The 21,510-nt window shown below is 34.1% G+C and overlaps 1 protein-coding gene across 1 annotated transcript; it reads right to left on the bottom strand.

The window, feature by feature from the left end:
- Positions 1-1,093: 1,093 nt before the first annotated feature.
- Positions 1,094-4,544, bottom strand: LOC149533302 (beta-glucosidase 12-like). Its single transcript, XM_089803321.1, has 12 exons — positions 4,174-4,544; positions 3,902-3,960; positions 3,704-3,779; positions 3,539-3,616; positions 2,964-3,051; positions 2,628-2,847; positions 2,339-2,454; positions 2,034-2,260; positions 1,881-1,912; positions 1,688-1,790; positions 1,457-1,565; positions 1,094-1,373 (listed from the first exon to the last, which is right to left on the bottom strand). The coding sequence occupies exons 1-12, from the start codon at positions 4,403-4,405 to the stop codon at positions 1,208-1,210; spliced, it is 1,506 nt and encodes a 501-aa protein (XP_089659447.1). The 5' UTR covers positions 4,406-4,544; the 3' UTR covers positions 1,094-1,207.
- Positions 4,545-21,510: the final 16,966 nt, after the last annotated feature.

The raw sequence follows: 21,510 nt of genomic DNA, 5'->3' as shown, positions 1-21,510 counted from the left end.
TTACATTTGTAAGAGATTAATTGCATCATATTGTACATAAGTACCTAAGATAGCCTATTATTTGTGACCCATCATTTGTATCATATTATATTTTTCTCCTTGAGTTGCATTTAATTTGGGTTGTTAGAGCAAGTATTGTTTACTCTATCATATGGTCCACTTGGACGCATTAGTTGCAATTTAATAATTCCTAGGGTGGATTATCGTTTACACTAGGGTAGTTGTCAATACCCACCTTATCTACTCTTATGCATGATTGGGACACATGTCTCTTTTGCACTTTTCACTTTCTAGCTTCTTGTCCAAATACAGAAAGACTTTGCAAATTTCTAGATATGTCAATTTCTTTTCATTTATTAGTAAATTTATATTCTCTCTTTGTGGAAGTGTCTTCCTTTATGGTTCTAGAAGCTTGGGAGTATCAACTGACATACTCAATGAACTCATTGTTACTATGACTCATTTAGTGTCTTACATGAAGTTTGTATACTTGTAACTATTGACTAAAATACCTTGCACCATATTTCCTCATTGGGAACATGATTAATATGGCCCACTTAGGGACCCATCAACTTCTCATTTTCCTATTACATTTTTCTATTTATAGATCCCATGTGATATGTTTTCTAGTACCACCACAGCTAAATTGTGGACTTTAGACCTACATTTCTTACTCTAGACCTCTTTGTCTTATGATAAATTTTTATATAAGCCCTATACCCCTTTTATTTACACATTGGCTTTGACATCGTTGTGTAGTTATTTTTTATGCTTGTTATGATATTTACGTGTAATGTTAGTCATAGATTTTTTCACATGTAAACACAAAGATACAAATGTCACCACATCTAGGAGCATAAATGAAACATCACCCATATCCACACCCAATTTGAATGTACTTTTCCTTTTCTTTCATGTTTGGTTTCTTGTTCACTTTTGTATATATGATTCATTTTGTCAAATATACATATCGCAACATCAAACATAAACAATGATGGATAAGCTAAGAAGGTAGAAATTTGAAAAGACATCTTACAGAATATAAACTAAAAATGTGTAAGTTAAAATAGACATTGTATTTTTCAATCCACAATTTCATTAATCAACATCAATTATTCAATATTTATATTTTTGATGTATGAATCCCAATAGTTTCAATAAATTAAATTATAGATAAGTGAAGATAGCACTAGTCTTCTAAACTTATTCATTTTAAAAAATTTCTAAACCAATCAACCGAAGCTTTGGGATATCTATTTAAATTATTCTTATAATCTACATAGTAAAGGCCAAATCTAACTGTAAAGCCACTTATCCACTCAAAGTTGTCCAATAAAGACCAACAAAAATATCCACGTACATTGGATCCACTCCTGCAATATAATTCATCCATTATTTTAACATACAATTTTATACATGTATAGAAAATAAAATATTTAAAATTGTTTGAACTCACCTTATGGATTTTTGCAGAAACAATATATGCTTTGAGTGATAATCAATTCTTTGCGTATCATTCAAAGCTTGTGATAATGGTAGACTATCATTGTTGACTTCATCAAAACCTATAACAGACAAACAAGGTTAACTTACTTCCATAAACAATAACATATTAATTTTTTAAAAATACTATTTAATAATTTTGTTATTCTATTTTAAACAGATTTCATGGGGTAAGGACATTTACCATTTTCTGTTATGTAAACTGGTGGATTGTCATATTTATGTTTTACGTACTTCAAAAGGTCTCTTATTCCAGGGGGATACACATTAAGCCAACTTGATCCTCCCTGTGTCCACCGCATTGAAAATTAATATTGGGAAGCACATACTTCAACAAACATATTAATTAGGGAATACTACAAAACATTTAGTCTTACCACCGGTCCAATCAGCATGCCATTCCTCTCGGCTGAAAAACATTTTGATGGCAATGTATGTGAGAAACAATATACAAATTATCTAAATTATTGGAAGAGAACATCAGTTTATAGATTGTTCAACTTAGAAAGGCAATATTTGAGATATATTACCTGTTAAATTTACGTGAGAATCTAGCGTTATAAAGCTGACAGGAGTAGTTGAATTGGTTGAATTTGAAGCATCGATAGCATACCGACTTGTGTAGTAATTTAAGCCCAGAAAATCGAAGGATCCTTTCACTATAGCAGATTCAAGGACACTAAATTTGGGTAAACGCTCACCAACAATATTTCTCATTGAGGAGGGGTATTTCCCTTTTGCAATTGGGTTCACAAACCTGTAAATTTGTACTGCTAGTCAATTTCATATTGCTGCCCATTAGTAGATTGTGTTTAAAAAGTTACCAATTGCTTACCAGCCAAACATGAAATCAATAGCCCTTTGGGCAGCTTTATGGTCAGATGGGGATTTTGAATAGGGCAGCATCCATATGGCCACTAATGTAATACCAATTGATCCCTTCTGCAAAGCCTACACATAAAAAAATTGCAGATTGAGATAATCTATTGTATCAAATGTTTTTGGTCGATTTGGTTGTTGTGAATTGCATTATGTAAATCTGATAATAGATCATACAAAATGATGTGAAACATTAAAACCGTAACATAATCAAATGTAATATTAAGAAAAACTTTGTTGGTCACCTGATATTTGCTCTTGTAGAGATTGACTGCAGCTGCGTGAGAAAGAAGGAGATTATGGGCTACAATATATGGCTCAGTTGCTGAATGATGACCTGGTGGGATCATGCCAATACCATATCCAAAAGCCGCGTAGGCATAAGGTTCATTTAAAGTGATCCAGTGTTTCACTCTATCTCCAAACTCTTGAAAACACACTTCTGTGTAAGCTACAAAGTCCTTCCTGCATTGTTAGGACCACAGTCTCGTTTATGCAGATACAACAAAGCAAAGAAACTAAAGATCTATGATTTGGGCATGGATTCAGCCAAAGTTTAATGATTTAGAAATGTTTCATACACAATATCATGGCTGAGAAAGCCTCCGTATTTGTCCTCTAATGCTTGTGGAAGGTCGAAATGGAACAGTGTTACGAAGGGTGTGATATCTGCAACAAAAGGTGGGTGCATTAGTTTTACAGTTTCAACAATTTCATATCTTATGGTTGGACTTAATCAACACATTCAACGGCTAATCTTTAAAAATATTGCTAGGGGAAAGGATTCCATTGTCGTATAATTATTCTTCAAGGATTTCATTGTCGTATAATTATTCTTGACTTGTTGATTGATCTGTTTGTGCAAAAAGTACTCTCTCTATAAGTTCTACAGAAAGCCCTGTAAATGTAGGGAAGCGAAAGGTTAGCTTTAAGCTCTTCACTAACTTATGGAACGGAAAATTTTGACATACAGATTAGAAACTGAAGGTGCATGAAATTAACCTGAACCAATGACTACTAGATGGTTTCCCCTAAATAAAATTTTATGAAAAAACAAATTTGTGAGATAAATCTTTTACAAATCAGAATTAATTAAAATAAGCTCTTTATAACTAGCCATTTCTATTTCTACAATAACAAAGAAAATATATATTACCATGTTTGAGAAGTTCATTGATTAAATTGTTATAATAGGCCACTCCAACTTTGTTGATACCCCCTTCAACCGAGCCATCTGTAACCCAAAAACAAAATCCTTTTAATGGAGAATCTAATGAATACTAGTCCCATGTAGTGAGCGAAATATAGCAAAGAGACTCACAAGGTAAAATCCTCGACCAGGAAATAGAGAACCTATATGCATCCATGCCCATGTCTTTCATCAGCTTCACATCCTCCTGTAAATTAGGCTATCTCTCTTTAATAAAATACTAAATCCATTCAGATGGAAAGAAATAGAAAGGTTATGTTCATGATCGTAGATGGGCTGGAAAATGAACATGATAAGTTAAAAACACACTTTGTAGCGATGGTATTCGTCCACAGCAACATCCCCATTGCTCCCATCAGCAATATTTCCTACACATTTTTTATTTACAATATGATTTCTCACATAGATAGAAATGATCATTTTAAAACATTAGTTATTAAAGAAGAAATTAAGTTTGGAAAACAGGTTAATTTTGAATATTTAACATTTTTAACTTAAAAATCAAGTCTTAATGTGTAATGTTTAAGCCTGTCCAAATAGAAAACACAGATAAATAAACGTGTAAAAGATTAAAAATTAACCTGGGATATGTGAAAAAGTATCCCATATGCTTGGGCCTCTTCCTCCTTCATGGGCAGCTCCTTCATATTGATATGAAGCAGACGCTGTGCCGAATATAAATCCAGGGGGGAAAACACTCCTATTCAATACTTTTGTTTCATGCTGAGTTGCATTCAGTCCCTTTGTAAACATAATAATCCACAAACACACCGCCACAAAGGTTAGTTCCCATTGCTTTCTGCAAGTCATCATTGTAATGTTTTGCACGTAGCAATTCTCTAATGTGTTTAGAATAGAGATATACACTAATTTAAATAGAAACAAGACGATACTCTTGCCGGCCAATTTGGGTTGTGACCATTCAGAACTTCAAAAATACAGATGGCAGATGAGCATTGAATTCGTCAATGGCAAGTTTATGAGCGACAAATGAAAGCATTTAAAAGAAAAGCAAAGAGCTGTCCTGGCGAACATAGTGGTAAACTTTGTGTTTGATGAAGAATGGACGATACAGACAAATGGAAGAGGTGGACAAGAACGAGGTTGCGGGTATCAATTGAGGCTGACCGACTTGCATAATAAAATGAAAGTCTCTCGTGAGTCCAAACAAATTGTCATTATCAAAGGCTTTGGTGAGTTCAGAATAATTGACAATTAATTATGAAGGGGTTCGTTGTTAAAGTAATGGTTAGCATTTTACTAACTATTTTAATAGATTGAGATATGGCAGGTGTCCTTTATGAAATTGTATGCTGAATAGAAGCATGAATAGAAGCAGCAATGTCCATGGTTTGTGGGTTATTTTGTGTATCATTATACTTGACCAGTTTCATTTCACCTCGTTTCTTCTTGAAGTTCAACTTGGCAATATGTATTATTGAGATAAGACAGGTTGGGCACGATGTTGAGATGTGGGGACATCTCTATTGGTAGATAATAATTTCTACTAGTCAAACTTTTGCATTGTCAAAGAATGCATTTAGAACTAAAGCTTTTTTCCGTCCCTTGTCGAGCTCAGTCCTTTCATGTTTGTTATCGACCATCTGATATTTTTGACAGGCGCATCTTCCAGATTGTTCATTTTTCACATGGTTTTCTAAATGAGGGAGTTCTGAAAATTTCTCTAGTCTTCTATAAAGAGGCAGATGCAATCTCTTTATTTTTAAGGAAATACAAGTTTGAGTTTAATGTCAAACATTAACTACGTGTTTATTTCATCCTTGTCTTTGCCCACCAACATTGTCATCATATCTGAGCAAGTTGAAGGAGACTATTGGAGATTTCTTAGAACATGAGCTTCTAGCTTTGAGGAGTTATCTAGATTTCCAAGTTTCAATAGCCATTATGTTGCTAGTGTTTTTGGTAAAATAATTATCGAAGTCTCTACAACTAGAAGCCATATAAGATCTGTTGGCTCCTAATTTAATAGAGATTTCAACTACTAGGCAGCCAATGTTAGAGTAATAAGATATTGCTTTATTAATTAAATCATTTTGATTTAATTATTAAGTCACTTATTATCTCTTGTTTACTTAAGCTAAACTTTAGGCATATAATAATTAATTCTTTTATTAATTATTATCATGCAACCTAGGTTTTACTCTATTATGGTTTTGATCTCCTTTTATAAGGATTGATCTCTTTGTAATTTTATTCATTCACTTTTGATAATAGAATTTTTTCTTTTTGCTCATCAAGAATGTCTCATCTATGGACCTACCAATTTAAGCCTCTATAGCTTTTGCTTCTCTCTTTCTATAATAGGTGTTTGCATGTGGGTGATTCTTGGGAGCTGTGGGGTTGATCTTTCATCAACTTAAACAACCAAGACATGATTGCATCTAAGGGCAACTATCTCCTATGATGGACACAATTTGTCTAGAACCTAGGCCAACTATAAGGCTGAACTCCTTCTTCTTTAGGCTCACAAAATCTAGATGGGTAGACCTCATATTCGTTCATATGGTACCAGTCCCTAAAACATATGGGTGTGTTCACCAAGTTAGTGTACAAAAAAGTGGACACCACCAAAAAAAAGAAAAAAATTAAATAACCCGATTGGGTTATTTAAAAGTGAAATGTCGGCTAGCCTTTGTATCCAAGCCTAACCATTATACTTTAAAAAACCTGATCGGTACAAAACCCAATCAGGTTTTTTGAATTATCTAATTTAATAACCTGATCAAGTTTTGCAAAACCTGATTGGGTTTTGTAAAGTATATACTACCTTTGTTGTCCGCATTTGAGAACATCAACACCTAATTGGGTTTACCATAAAAAATAATTTTTTGTTGCATTTCCATCAATGGCAACTCAAAAATGAAGTAGGTCTTCATTCTATTCATTGTTTATGCATTTCTTTAAAAATAAAATTTTGTAATGTAGTTTTACAATTTATAAGTTTTGTAATTGTTTTTTATTTTTTTAATATATATTCATCAATGAATCCAAGAAAATGAGGGAGAGACGAAAGACCACCTCCTACACAATTGGGACAAGGCACCTCCCTCATTTTGATTATTGGTACGATTAGAGGTTAGCAAGGTGTGTGAGTGTGTTTAATAAGTTCCAAGTGTCCTTGGAATGCAACTAATCCAATTGTAAGAGCTAAGATGCTCATTAGGTTTTAGTTGCTTAAAAGTTGCCCATTGAGCCAAAATTGCTCAATACATCAAATTTGAGGAGTGAGAAAATAAGTTTTTTGTTTGTCTAAATAGGTCCTAGATATATTATCTAGGGTCCTAAGAAGCTTCTAGGTGAACCCATTTGGCCAAAAAAGTTTAAGGAGCAAAAATTCTTCAAAAGTTGCTTGAGCAACTTTTGCAAGATTTTACAAAATGGTAGTTGTAGAGGTTGTAACTACCCATGCTTAGGTATATGAGCATGGGTGACCATATTTTGAAGGTTGGAATGTTTACCATCAATTCTACGTATGTGTGGAGTTTCTGTATAGATTATTTGTAGGATTTTCTATTGTTCTGAGGTGTTGTACGACTGTGTATGGATTGGTATAGGAGATCAAGTTCATGCTTTGTTTAGGTTAATATCTCCTAGTTATTTTCCATATCAAAGTTTTTCTTGAAGTTGTAAGGTTTCCAAGTTACAATATTTCCTTGTTGACTAACTTGAACTTTTCCTTCATAGGGCTATTTGTACAAAACTGACTCTAACCTAATCTCCCATGATCGAAAATGCATAAAACCAAGTGGGGATATAGGTTAGATTGTGTAAATAGAATTTTTTTTTTTGTTTTGGAAATTTGTGATGGGTTTCCAAGCCAAATAGTGATGCCCTAGGATGATTGCTAGGAGTATGTGAGCCTAGATAGGCTTACAAAGAATGTTGCAGAGCACACCCATGATCATGCTCGGTTGAATTAGTGTAGTTCCTAGAAGGCCTAGGATTTCATTTTGAACATGCAAGTGGAATGGAGGCTTGATGAGAAGCTTGAAGAGCTTGGGAGAATTTTGTTTGTTGACTAGATTGAAGGCCTAAAACAAATGCTAGAAACTAGGGCATAAGAGTAAATAGGGTTATGGGTGTCTTCAAGCTCTAAAAGTTTGGAACCTTGGTGTGCTAGGAGATAGCTACTAGATTTCTAAGTTTTTTTTTATGCATTGTTTGAGAGAATTTGGAGAATGGGAGAAAAATAGGGTTACTAGACCTAGTAGCTTTTAGGTCTAATTAGGCCTATGCAAAGAAGTTGAGTTTCTTTGGGTTTTGTTGGGACTAGAGTGTTGAATGTGGTTAAGAAAATCATGGAGGGTATTGAAATTATCATTAGACTCTAGGGTAGTGGAAGTACATTATCCTAAGTGAGGCTTAGGGTTCTAGGGGAAAGAAGGGCTAGTGGGACTAGTGCCTTAGGGAAGGAGATTGAGTTCACACCAGACCAACTACACCTAGGAGGCAAGTTGGTGGGGAAGCCTTGGAGGCCTGGTTTGGTGAGAAGGACAAAGAACAAGATTCATTGGATAATTCAAGGTGAAAACCTTAACTACAATTGGTTAGTGGATAGAACCCTAGGCCGCCTACATCAGAGTGGCATCAGAGCCTACTTTTAGTTTGGTTTATGTCAGATAAGGAAGGAAGACAAGAAGCTAATAGTATGGCACACAAGGAAATGAGAAAGGGTGTCATAGTGGATTTGGTGAAAGACCTATTAGCTAAAGCCAATCAGGTAGATACAAAGAGAAATAAGAAGATCATAGAATAGGGAGATGAGAGTGAGGAAGAAGATGAAGGCCTAACATGGGAGAGAATGAAAAGTCAGGATCCTGAGATGGATCAAGATAAGGTGTTTTTGGAAGCCTTTAAGTCTCTTAACAAGGACAGTATGGAGCACATCCCTTACTAAAGTGGTAGCCTAAATAGGGATGAATTGTTAGATTGGTTGGAACCCATTGATAGCCAATTTGATTACAAGGAGGTATAAGAGGGGAATAGAGTTAGCTATTGTAAGGTTAGGCTCAAGGGATCAACCCTAGTATGGTGGAACTTGATGCGAGATGACAGGGTTGCAATACAGAAGAAGAAAATAGTATCTTGGGAGAGGATGAAAATTAGGATCTAGGCTCAATTCTTGCCCACTGATTATGAGATCTAGATGTATCAAAAGGTGTAGAATCTAAGACAAAGAGACTTGATAGTAGGTGCCTATACTGAAGAATTTAATAGGTTGAGCCTCTGAGATAGAAGGAAAGAAGAAGAGGTGGAAAGGGTAGCAAATTACATTAATGGCCTAAGACAAGGGATCCAAAATGAGATCGTGCCATGATGGCCCCTTATAGTATGCACAAATGCTTTTAAATGGAATTAAGGGTAGAGAATAAAGCTAAAAGGATGAATGAGTCTTATCAAAGAAGAAGACACAATAATAGGGGATTCAAAGGCAGGGGTAACTTTTGAAGAGAACAAAGCCCAAATAGGATTGATAAAGCTCAGTTTGCTAATAGCAATGGGAACACCTAGCTTAGGAGGTCACCACAAAGAGGAGGATTCAGAGGAAGGGAACCACCTAGAGGCAGATTCTAGTCACAAGGTAGAGGCAATACTATTTTTATTGGAAGATGTTACAATTATAACCAAGTGGGCCATACCATGAGCAGATGTCTAGAGAAGGCTTCTTCTTCATCTATGGGAGAAAGGAACACAATTAGTACAAGAAGATGACACTCAAAGTGTCACATCACCCATTTCTAAGTTAAGACTAGTAGTACATGGGAAAAATATGATGTTAAAGAGGACCTTGTTGAAGGTACCTAATGTGGTTGAACCACCATAGATGAAAAGTTTATTTAGGACTACTTGTAGGTCACATGGAAAGATTTTCAAGGTGATAGTGAGCTCTAGTTCCACTGAAAACATAGTGTCAGTTGAAATGGTAAACAAGATGAAGCTTAGGAGAATGCCTTACACCACACCATACAAGGTGTCATGGTTGAGCAAAGGTTAACAAGTCTTGGTGGATGAACAAGCTCTAGTGGAGTTTGAGATTGGGGAATACAAGGATATAGTCCTATATGACATAATGCCTATGGATGATGTCATCTCTTATTGTGACATCCATGGCAATATGATGTAAACACAATACATGATGGTGAGAAGAATAGCTATGTGATAACCAAACAAGGTAAGAAGTATCAAATGGACCATTTGGTAGAATCAAGTGAAGAGAAGCAAGTAGGAAATAAAGTCCTGTAAGGTCATGAAGAAGGAGAAAGGGGTATGTTGCATAGTCATTGTGAAGCCAAGAGAAGAGACCAAAGAGAAGATCCAAATGCCACAAGAAGTTCAACAACTATTGGAGAGATACCATGAGATAGTGGATAATGGGTTGCCTAGTGCACTACCTCCTATGAGGGAAGTAAGTGATCAAATGGACTTAATAATAGGGGAAAACCTACCTTTCTACTCTATTTGGAATCTCTAATGTCACTCTATAATGCTAACATTCTATCACTTACCATACAGGTTGTGCTTCATATCGGTATTGATTTATCAGTGGTTGTACCTCTTGCTAGCATGGGAGATATAACTTAGGCTGAAGTACATTTTTTTTCTTAATCTATTTGGAATCACTAACACCTACTCTATAATTCTAACATTTTATCTCTTACCATATAAGTTGTGCCTCATACTAGCATTGATTCATCAATGGTTGTACCTCCTATTAGCATGAGACATCTAGCTTAGGCTATAGTACATTTTTGTTTTGTTTTTGTACTCTATTTGGAATCCCTATTGCCACCCTATAATGCTAACATTTTATCACTTACCATACATGTTGTGCCTCATACCAGTGTTGATTGTTTGTTGGTTGTACCTCCTACTAGCACAAGAGATATAGCTCAGAGTGCAATACATTTTTTTTGTTTTTCTACTATATTTGGAATCCCTAATGCCACTCTATAATTCTAACATTATATCACTTATCATACAGGTTGTACCTCATACCAACACTAATTCATCGATGGTTGTGCCTCTTGTGAGCATGGATTCATCAGTAGTTGTTTCTCCCATCTACCTCATCATTTTGTTAGGAGTCCCACCCATCGATGAATGAGCCCATTGCTATTATCATTCACTCCAACTGTGGGACAAAGGGATGAGGTAATGAACAACTCAACTATCCAAAATTTAGAACCCAATTTCTATTTATTTTTATATTACTTATAGATAAGATATTTGATAATGTATTTTAATTTTTCTTCTGCAGATACCTAGCAAGCCGCAAATTGCATCAAAGAGGCTCAATTTTGATGACCTTGAACACTCATATATATTGATAGTGATATACATATATAGTTGTGGTCATCACATGACATTGACATATATTCAATTTTTGTATTGTATGTATTTGAGATTAGTATTGTGTATATTCGACATTTCTATTGTATACATTCAACATTGGTTGGGTATTTGACTTTTGTATTGTACCGATGAGACATAACATCTTTTTGTAGATATATGATTAATATGACATAATATATTGTTCATTTTGATATACATTAAACTTGGATTTCCATCTAACTTGTTCAATGTGTGCATATAAACTTGTATTCCAACTTACTTTCTTACAATTAATAAAACACATGTTCATTCATTATTTTATACAAAAAATGTAGCATTTTTATCAAATTCATTATAACATGTAATCATATGTGACTTATTTTGATGTAATAAGACATGAAGAGTAAAAATATGTCATAATTTTTGTATTTGTGTCAAAGATCATAGCTCAATAGTGCTTAGAGACCCTTAGGGAAACTTCCATTTAGTGTGGTTGATACTGTTGGAGGCACATTATGGCTGAAAAAAAGTTGGTGCTTGGCTAAACCTAACCAACTAGAGCTAATGGAGTAGATGATTCGATCCTAGGCCCAATGGTTTGAAATATACACAACCTTACTCATTTTAACTGAGCAACTTTGCAACTCTTGGAAATAGGTGAGATACACATGCCAAATCCAAACAAATTTGAATCTCTAAAAATTGAGATAGGTTGTTGTAGGCCTAGATAACAAGATCTTGTAGCACTTGACATTTTGTCAATACCTTGTACGAGCTCAAAGAAATATATGATCAAAGATCACAGCCTGATGGTGTTTAGAGACCCTTACGGATGCTTCTATTTAGTGTGGTTGATATCATTAGAGGGATATTGTGGCTGAAACAAGGTTTGTCCTAGCCTAAACTTGACCAACTAGAGCAAATGGAGCAGACAATTCAATCCTAGGAAAATAGTTTGAAATATACATAACCTTGCTCATTTTAACTACTTAAAAAAAATTCCAACTTTTGGCAATAGGTGAGATATAGATGCCAAATCCAAGGAAAGTCAAATCTCTAAAAACTAAGATGAGTTTTTGTAGGCCTTGATAAATTGATCTTGTAGCACATTATACTTTGTCAATAATTCGTATGATCTTAGAGAAATGCTCTATCAAAGATCCAACTCGATGGTGTTTAGAGACCCTTAGGGACACTCATATTCAATGTGGTTGATACCATTAGAGGGATGCTATGGCTAAAATGAGTTTTCTCCTAGCCTAAATCTGACCAACTTGAGCTAATAGAGCAATCGTGGACTGCTAGGAAAAGGCAAAATTGCTCATTAGGTCCTAAGTTGGTGAAAATTTTCTCAATGAACCAAAAGTTTCTCAATAGGTTAGAAGTTGTTAGGGATGGAAAAATAATGTATTAGATTACTTAGTATGTCCTAGGAATCTTAACTAGGGTCCTAGAATAGTCCTAGACGGACCCATTTGACTAAAATATGTCAAGAGCAAAAATTGCTCAAAGGTTGCAAAATTGGTCAAAAAGTTTTTTGAGAAACTTTTGCAATTTTTTCAAAAAGTTGCAAATGGAGGTTTGGGAAGTTGTAACTCCCCATGCTTAGTCATATGAGATGGGGAACATATTTTGGAAGGTTAGAATGTTTTCAACCAGATTCCTCACCTACTTGAGTGATGGGAGACCCCTCCAACATGGCCAATCATGGCAAGAGTTTGCAATAGTGGAAAAATTTCAAATCTGGGAACCATGGGGTACAAATTGTTTATGAAGTAGCAATATTATGTTTTAATGGTGAAATATAGCATTAAAATGTATTATAAAGGCATTTCCCTTGTATTAGGAAAGAGATCTCCATGAGGAGACAATAATGCATTAAAATAGGAAATATGGTTTTGTAACCATAACTATGTAACCGATTGCAACTCTTTAATAGAGAGCAAGTATAAGGAAAGAGGGGGATAGGGAAGTTAAGAGGAAAATAGCTACGAGGAAGTAGCAAGAAAGAAGGGAAAAGAATCGGCTCTCTGGCCTTCAGCCAGAGAGCTACCAGTGCTTGTTATTGTAACAATCGAGATTTTAATGTATTGATTTTGTTTGTTACAGTATTTTTCAGTTTCGTAGTGTTTCCATTCTGTCCTTTGTGAATCGGCTAAATGATTTCTAACAGTTCAGATTTAATAGTTTTGTAATTTTGGTTACGTAACGGTTTCTTGAAAGGAGCCGTGTGCATGCTGTGGTTGTGTGGAAGAAGTCGGCTAACAGCAAAGTCGGGTGTAGTTGTGTGGAAGAATGTCATGGCAATTGGCAAAGGTGGCGGTGTCCATATCGTGGCTCATAAACAAAAGAACCTCATAATGATGAGGCCCGAGTTTAGTAGAGGAACCCGATAAAGAGGTGAGAACAATAAATATAGCAGAGCTTGGCCATGGTATTATAATGGAGAAACATTTTGTTACAAAAATTTGGGTCTTCTTGCGAGGGTCATCTCTCACAAACCCACCGTTGGATTTCTCTCCATTTTTGATATGTTTGAAAGAACCTAATTTCGCAGCTTCTCACCGGAGCAATTTGGCAGATGTTATGTCTATAAAAAGTTATTAAGGTCTGTTTACGAGTCTATGAAGAGAGGCAGCTTAAGTGTAGAAAGGTGGCAGCATTATTATTAAGGTGGTAAACAATATAGATTCAAATGCTATGATAATTAGAGTTTTATTTCTATAAGAATAAGCATAATGGAGCTAAGGTGATTAGTATGGTATTATCATAGCCCAATAATGTCCATTGTTAGGCTGATAATGAGTATGACAACCCAAGAAACCTAAGAGCAATGCCAATTAGATTGAAGATTCAGTTATGAAAATGATTTAAGTCTGAAGATTGAAGCACCGGACAAACATTTAGTTGGTCTTTTCATTGAACATGGGGTGGAAGCATTTTTTTGTTACATCATTGAGAGATTGAGGGGTGTTGGGTTGGTTGGTTCGATGGAAACCATAGAGCATAGGGCATGGTTGAATGAATGGATATGGAGATGAGGAAAAGGAATGAGGTTGTGGAGCCTAGTCAGGTTATGAAATGATGAAATTAACCACTAATAGGTCTATAGCATGGGTTGAGGGCCTAGAGTTTATTATTTTGGAAGGAAAAGTAAGGTGTTGTTACAAAAGAAAAGAAAATATTTGCATTCTCCTAAGAAGATTTTGAAAATCCTCCATTAGCCTCTACATCATGATCTCCAACAAATATAAACTCCTCCAAGTCAATTGCTCATTTCTCAACCAACTTTTGTACTTGGTTGTGCATTCTTGACAACTTTTGCAACTAATTGCAAAAATTACACTTTTGCAACATTTTCACTTTTCAAATTTTAACAACTTTTTGCACTATTATGCATTTTTTCTCTTCTCATGCTTTATATAGGGTGGTTAGGAACCCTTTAGGACTCCTCTTCAACACTTTGCAACTTTCTTTCCAAAAGTTGCTCAAACAACTTTTGAAGGTTGAAAAGTTGTACAATGTAACCTTTATATCTTTTTACAAATTTTCACCAATTTGGTAAAATGACCTTCATATCATCTCAAACTTAACCTAAACCTTACCTATGGTAAAAAATTAACCCTAATTCTTTGTAGATCTTATTGACCTTATGATGATGTCATCATCACATCTTGTACTAATCAGAGGGTTTTTTAAAGCCTAACAAGGGGTGACATAGTGTGATAGCAAGGACACATCCAAAATAACCCTATCCAAGATTTGTATATTTTGTAGAAAAGAAAAATGGGCATCCAAATCTATAATTTATTTTCCTAATGTTTTTGGAAATTTGGGAGAAAAATATAGGAGGATAGCCATCTAAATCTATATAAGTTGAAGATAATTGAATATTTTTTGAAGGATATCATCAAACCCACAAAAAAAAGTTCAAGAGACAAAATTTATAACAATAATGCACAATATTTATATCTCTTATCGATTTTATATACAAAATTTGACATCTAAATATGCACATGTTCGACATCTCTTATTGAATTTTTAGACAAAATATGACATCTAAATATGCACATGTTACATGTCTTCTCTTTTTTATATACAAAATTTGGCATTTAAATATCCACATGTGACATCTCTTATTGGATTTTTATACAAACTATGGCATATAAATATGCACATGTTACATGTCTTATCGGTTTTATATACAAAATTTGGCATCTAAATATGCACATGTGGCATCTACATATACACATCACTATGAAGTTATAATATTTTGCATAACATATATACAAAAATTTCAAAATTATTCTACCATATGTAAAATGATTCAGCTATATAGCACACGATCAATCAATGGAACCTTTTGGATCAGATTTATGTACTTTTCACAACTTCTTGTTAAGAGGCCTACCATGATATAGTATCAATTGAATATTTGTTGTAAAATAAAGGTTAGAGTAATAACTTAAATAATTTTGTGTGTCTCAAAATCCTCAAGCAACCATGTGGTAGAATTCTTGATAGGGTTCCTGCATTTAATTATACAAAGACAATTTTGTACTAAGGGCTCTTTTCACACATGCTCCAACACCATCATGCTCTCCCTTTTCATGTTCTATTTTAATGAAATTCCAACAATAGTGCACTCCACTTGTCACAGTCATCCTACTCGAGCAATAGAACATCATTGCATTCTTGAATTATGCAATGTAATTGTCCGACCATATAATGTGTTGATTGTATCTTTCATCTTTTTTCCTCAAATTATCATAGAAAACTCTAAAAAATCCTTGCACAAAATTTGATGAATGAGTTTGATCATTACTGATATAGAAATGATACTCTCTTAATACTTTCCTATCATCCTTTGTGCTATCATGTACATGAATAAATGCAATGTGTACAAAAATTGACACTTGTATAGAGTTGCAATACATTGGTTGCACTTCATTTTGAGGTTTTAGTGTATAGTTTTTAGCAAGGTGAAGAACCAACACAATTATACCCAAGGAAAAAGTGTCCTTACACAACTTTAATTTCTCATCTACCATCTACCTCTATGTGTAAGACCTATTTAGTCATAAACTATTTTCTCTTGAAATAAATTCATAAAATTAGCTACACATACATCACTTTTCACTATTTCACACCTCTTTAATTCTTTTCCATCTTTAACACCATATAGAACTAACTTGTACTTTCCAAGAGAAATTAGAGTCTTACCAATTTCATGTGTGCTATCTAGATGTAGGCATTTATGCAACTTTTGCAAACCACCACATTGAGGGAACAATGCACCCATCATCTCGTTTACATAGTACACTTGCAATAAATTCTCTCGGTGACTTAGGAGGTAATTTTAGACCACATTCCTATAATATTTTATTAGTATGTAGAGTACAACATATATAAGGATAAACATCGTAAGGCATAGAAAACTCAACATGAACCATACAATAACATGTAGTGCATGTATGATTTATCTTTTAACATAGAATGGTTTTGTCATCTCAAAAAATCTTTGGCTGATTTTAATTTGAGGAAATCTTTGAAGAAATATTTCATAAAATTGTGTTTGAGTCATATCCAAAAAATGTTTTTCATGTGTCTCATAGTTTGTTTTTCCAAGTTGTCTTTTGACAACATATTTTTGGTTTGGTGAACTCTTGTGTTGTCATGCCAAAATTTTTCTATTAATGTTCTTGGTGCATCAACAATAACTTTATCCTTACATGGGAATCTACCTTAGAATGATAAAAAAGAATTCTCATTAGAATTCTCAATTTTCTCTTGCCTCACTAAGGCTCTAAGTAATGTTTTTCTACTTATCCTTAATGATTTACCTATTTTGTTTACCATATGATTTTTTTCCATTTCCTTTCTCGTTATGGTTGATGTGAGGACCCATAAAATTGTATTAGCATCTTTAGTACATTCTTTTGAAAAAAAATGGATTTGTATGCATCAAAGAGATTTCTGACAATACTTCTTTCACTACTATTTTTAGATGCTCTTAACCCCAACATTCTCATTGTCTCTCTAAATTTCAGATTCTTAACCATTTCAACAAGAAGTTGGCATCTTCCACTTTGATTTAAAGTTTCAAAATAGTTATTCCAATTCTTTTGAATAATTCTACTACAATTTCTTCTTGACATTTTATCATGCATTTTCATTAATGTCAATTATAAACTTTTCTTTTCTATAAATTATTGTAGGAGATGTTGATGTATGCGCATGCTCTATATTTTCATTACTTACATCATGTACATTTATCATTTCAACTTGAGATGTCACATTAGGGGAATTAGGTGATGTAAGTGTATTTGTCATAATCATTTCAATGGGGGTATGTTGAATAATTTTTATTTTTTCAAATTAGGTAGGTTTGCAACATCAATATCAATAGGTAGATTTTCATCAGTTACATTGGAGGCATTTGATGATGTACCTTCTTGTAATCTCCTCATACACTCCCTTATTTTTTCCTTTTGTTGTCTATAATTTTTAAATTATTTCTCTCTTGTTCTTTCCCATGATTGTAGATGCAAATTACCCTAAAAAAAATAACATGAATAATATAAACAATAAAATATAAAACTAAACAAATTTTTATGATTATTTTATGCTCAATCATAAGATACTAACATAAAATAAGATGATGACACATGAAAAATATAAAATATAACATTTCCAAGCACAAAAAAATCTTACAGTTGCATACTTGATATATAAATACATGTGACATAATAGTAGAATCTAGTGGACTACACTAAAACAACATAATATCTGTTGGCATGTTGTTTTAGTTATAGTTTTCAATAACCCAGTCAGGTTATTGATTTCTAACTACATTATCCATATGGACAAATAACTCAACTGGGTTCTGTATTACTACTACATAAAGGTAGATCAAAGGAGGGATGGAGTGATGGAGAGAATGAGAGAGAGGGTGAGGATAGGACAAAGAGATAGAAGGGGATATGAAGAGGGAGAGTGAATAAGAGAGAGGGAGAGTGCATAGGGGTGAGAGAGAGAAGAGGATAGGAGAGAGAGAGAGAGAGAGAGAGAGAGAGAGAGAGAGAGAGAGAGATTAGGGGAGATTAAGGGATATGATAGAAAGAGGGAGAGAGAGGTGGAGAGAATGAGTGATAGAGAAGGGGATAGGAGAAAGAGAGAGAGAGGATATGTGTGTGTGTGTGTGTGTGTGTGTGTGAGAGAGAGAGAGAGAGAGAGAGAGAGAGAGAAATTAGGGGATATGATAGAAAGAGTCAGAGACAAGGGGATAGGAGAAAGAGAGTGAGGGGATATGAGAGAGAGAGAGAGAGAGAGAGAGAGAGAGAGAGAGAGAGAGAGAGATTTATTAGGGGATATGATATAAAGAGTGAGAGAGAGATGGTGATAATGAGAGAGAGAGAGAGGGTGGGATAGAGAGAAGAATTAGAGGATATAATAGAGAGAGAGAGAGAGAGAGAGAGAGAGAGAGAGAGATATGAAGGTTAGGGGTTATGATAAAAAGAGTGAGAGAGAGAAAGGGATAGGAGAAAGATGGAGAGGGATAGGAAAGAGAGAGAGAGAGAGAGAGAGAGAGAGAGAGAGAGAGAGGACAAAGAGAGAGATTAGTGGATATGATATAAAGAGTGTGAGAGAGAAGGGGATAGAAGAAAGAGAGCCAGGGATAGGATAAAGAGTGAAACTGAGAGAGAGGAGAGAGAGAGAGAGGATAGGATAGAGACAAGGATTGGGGGATATAATAGAAACTTTTTTAGTATAGTACATAACCCAATCTCTCTCTCTCTCTCTCTCTCTCTCTCTATCAATCTAACCTTGTGAAGTAGTAATGCAAAACTTGATCAATTTTTGTAGAACTTGATATGGTTTTATAGAACTAGATTAGGTTCTGAATGTATTTTTTATTTTCATAACCTAATTGGGTTATTTGAATCCAAAAAATTTGATCAGGTTATGGCTTGGTGATAGCTTAGGAAAACAACCCAAAGGCTTGGGAGACTATTTCCCTCCATTTTTTTCTTTAAATATTTTTTCATCTTCTAAGATGAATTATCAGCTTTGTTTTTAAGATGAATTATCAGCTTTATTTTTAAGATGAATTATCAGCTTTGTTTTTGTCAAGTATGCTAATGGTGAAGTGGGTATCTCTAAAATCACCACCATAATCTTACACGTCTTCTTAGTTTTCTAACCATATATTTTTTTCTTTTTTTGGACAACATTAACATTGTAAACTTTAATACTTTTACCAATGCCTTGACATTCCTCATAAATATATGTCTACCATTTTTTTAATAACTTTTGATATACTTAACTAAATTCAAAATAAATTACATATTAATGTTCTACACTTTATTATATACACATTTAAAAAAATAAAGTTTCCATTTTCAATTATTTGGATGCAAGTTATGCTTAGCACAAGAATAGGTACCAAAATTTTAGGATGTAGTTTATTCAATAATTCATATAAAAAAAAAATACTAATCATAAAATTACAAAAAAATACACAACTTCTAGATATGACTCTTAATTATCATTCTACCAAAGGGGTATACAAAATACTACATGCAACTATTTCTTTTGTGCTGCACATGAAAACAACTATCTTATGTTTTCTAAAAAATTAGAAAATATTTTTCTTGTGTGTAGGGTTTGACCCACCTAATCTTATCCATCTTTTAAAAAATCTAGTGGTTTAGAAATTAGATTCAAAGTAATAGAATTTATATGTTTTATGCATCTTATCACTTTTAGTGGATGACCCTAAAATGTCTCATCCAAGTTCATGTTAACCTAATTTCAAAAAAAAGGTGTCCACTTATAGCCCCCTTTTTGTACACCATCTTGGTGCACTTACCCATACATCTAAATCTATATTAAGCATATTAAAACCCTAAAACCTTCTATTCTCATGCAATGAAAAATACATGAAATAGCTAATAACATGATCTATGAGATTCGCAAGCTAAGTACAATTTATTCTTTTTAGCTAAAAAACATGAAAGGGAAATGGATTTTGATTAATTGGTTGATATCAACAAAAGCCAAATATGAAACAAAAATATGCTTTTAAATCCTAAGAATGATGAGTGCCCTATCCATTGGGCATTCCACAAATAAAAACATACATCAGCTATTGGTGATCTATCCACTTACTTTTTAAATCAGGCATCTACATATGTTCAATTTGAACCTCATACTCATCAAATATCCTTCCACAACTCTATCAAGATGTATCAAGCATTTACATGATTCTTTGAACCAAAGGAAAAACTCATCAAGATATACAACCCAAAATGAATTGCAACTAGATCTATAATCTTTGACCATAAACCATGCAAGTTTATGTTGGTCAAAATGCCTTCCTGCCAAAGCTGAGATATTTGAATTCAAATACAATAACATTCACATGTATTTGAATTTTCAAATATATTAGGGCATGCAAAAATAAATTGTTTATAACCTTGGTTGTTACCTTATTTTCCTAAGTAGTGTGTGATTTACTTTCCTTGAGGGTTCATGTTTCATCTACCATCTGATGCAAGGAGATCCATAGTTGTTGCATTGTCATTATCAGAAGTTGCAATCTTTTTTGTCATAGAAAAAAATCAACATGTTGCTATGTACAAAAATAGACCCATTTCCTTGGTCAACACAATAAATGGTGAGCCTTTCATCCACCATTAGATCAAGATCATCTAAGGGTTATGATTTTACACATTTTGTAGTTGTGAGATTTTTTAGCAATGCAAGAAAGTGAGCAATTGACATGTGGTAGGTGGGTCCTTTTCCTTTTGTGTGTCAGGGGTGGAGTGGACAAGGTGTCAAAAAAGATGGCATGGGGCCATGTTTCTATTGGTTGATGCACTGATAGATTTGGTGTATTTTTCAAAGTTGTTAGATGCGATAAGATCTATGGTTCTTGCTTTGTCTCTTTGTGAAGATGCAAGGTAATTATTTCATGTGACAAAGTTAGAAATTGACACATATACATGACAAGCCTAGTTTGAAAAGTAATGACTGTTGGAAGCATGAATATTGATGATACTTTTAGGGAGGAGTATTATACAAACATGATTAGATCATCATGATGATGATATGTTATATTCATGACTCTGTCTGTCATTGATATCAACATAGCAATTTTTTGTGTTAGCTAACAGAAGAACATCGGTAAAAAAATAGTTGGTATGGATAGATGGTCGAAAATTTTCACTAAGAAAAGTTAAAGGGAGATAATACTTGTTGGCATTGAGTTACTATTTCCATTATTGACAACACTTATCTATATTAGTACAGCTATCGAGCATCTCAGCATCCACCGAGAATCATAGTTTACACCGAGCATCTCAGTATCCATTGAGCATCTCAGTGTCTACCAAGAAGTTAGATTGGGTCATGAGAATTCAATGTAAACCAAGCATGGAAGTTAACTCAGCGTGGAGTATCTACCAAGTAACACTACATCTACCGAGTCACTAGTGGTCACCAAGTTTAGAACTACATTGAGTGATTGAAGTATGGACCGAGGCTTCACTTCTACCAAGTGC

This window comes from Cupressus sempervirens, chromosome 10, assembly GCF_028749045.1.
Source record: "Cupressus sempervirens isolate cs-2001-9-10 chromosome 10, ASM2874904v1, whole genome shotgun sequence".
In the NCBI taxonomy this organism is placed as follows: Eukaryota; Viridiplantae; Streptophyta; class Pinopsida; order Cupressales; family Cupressaceae; genus Cupressus; species Cupressus sempervirens.
This window is presented reverse-complemented; position numbering and strand designations above follow the sequence as displayed.

What these genes read in the sequence shown, in the direction of transcription:
- LOC149533302 (XM_089803321.1), bottom strand. Translation starts at nt 4,405, where the DNA reads ATGATGACTTGCAGAAAGCAATGGGAACTAACCTTTGTGGCGGTGTGT. An exon ending in CTGGTCGAGGATTTTACCTT is followed by an intron (nt 3,617 to 3,703) that starts GTGAGTCTCTTT and finishes TTTGGGTTACAG; the next exon opens with ATGGCTCGGTTGAAGGGGGT. An exon ending in TCTACAAGAGCAAATATCAG is followed by an intron (nt 2,455 to 2,627) that starts GTGACCAACAAA and finishes TTTTATGTGTAG; the next exon opens with GCTTTGCAGAAGGGATCAAT.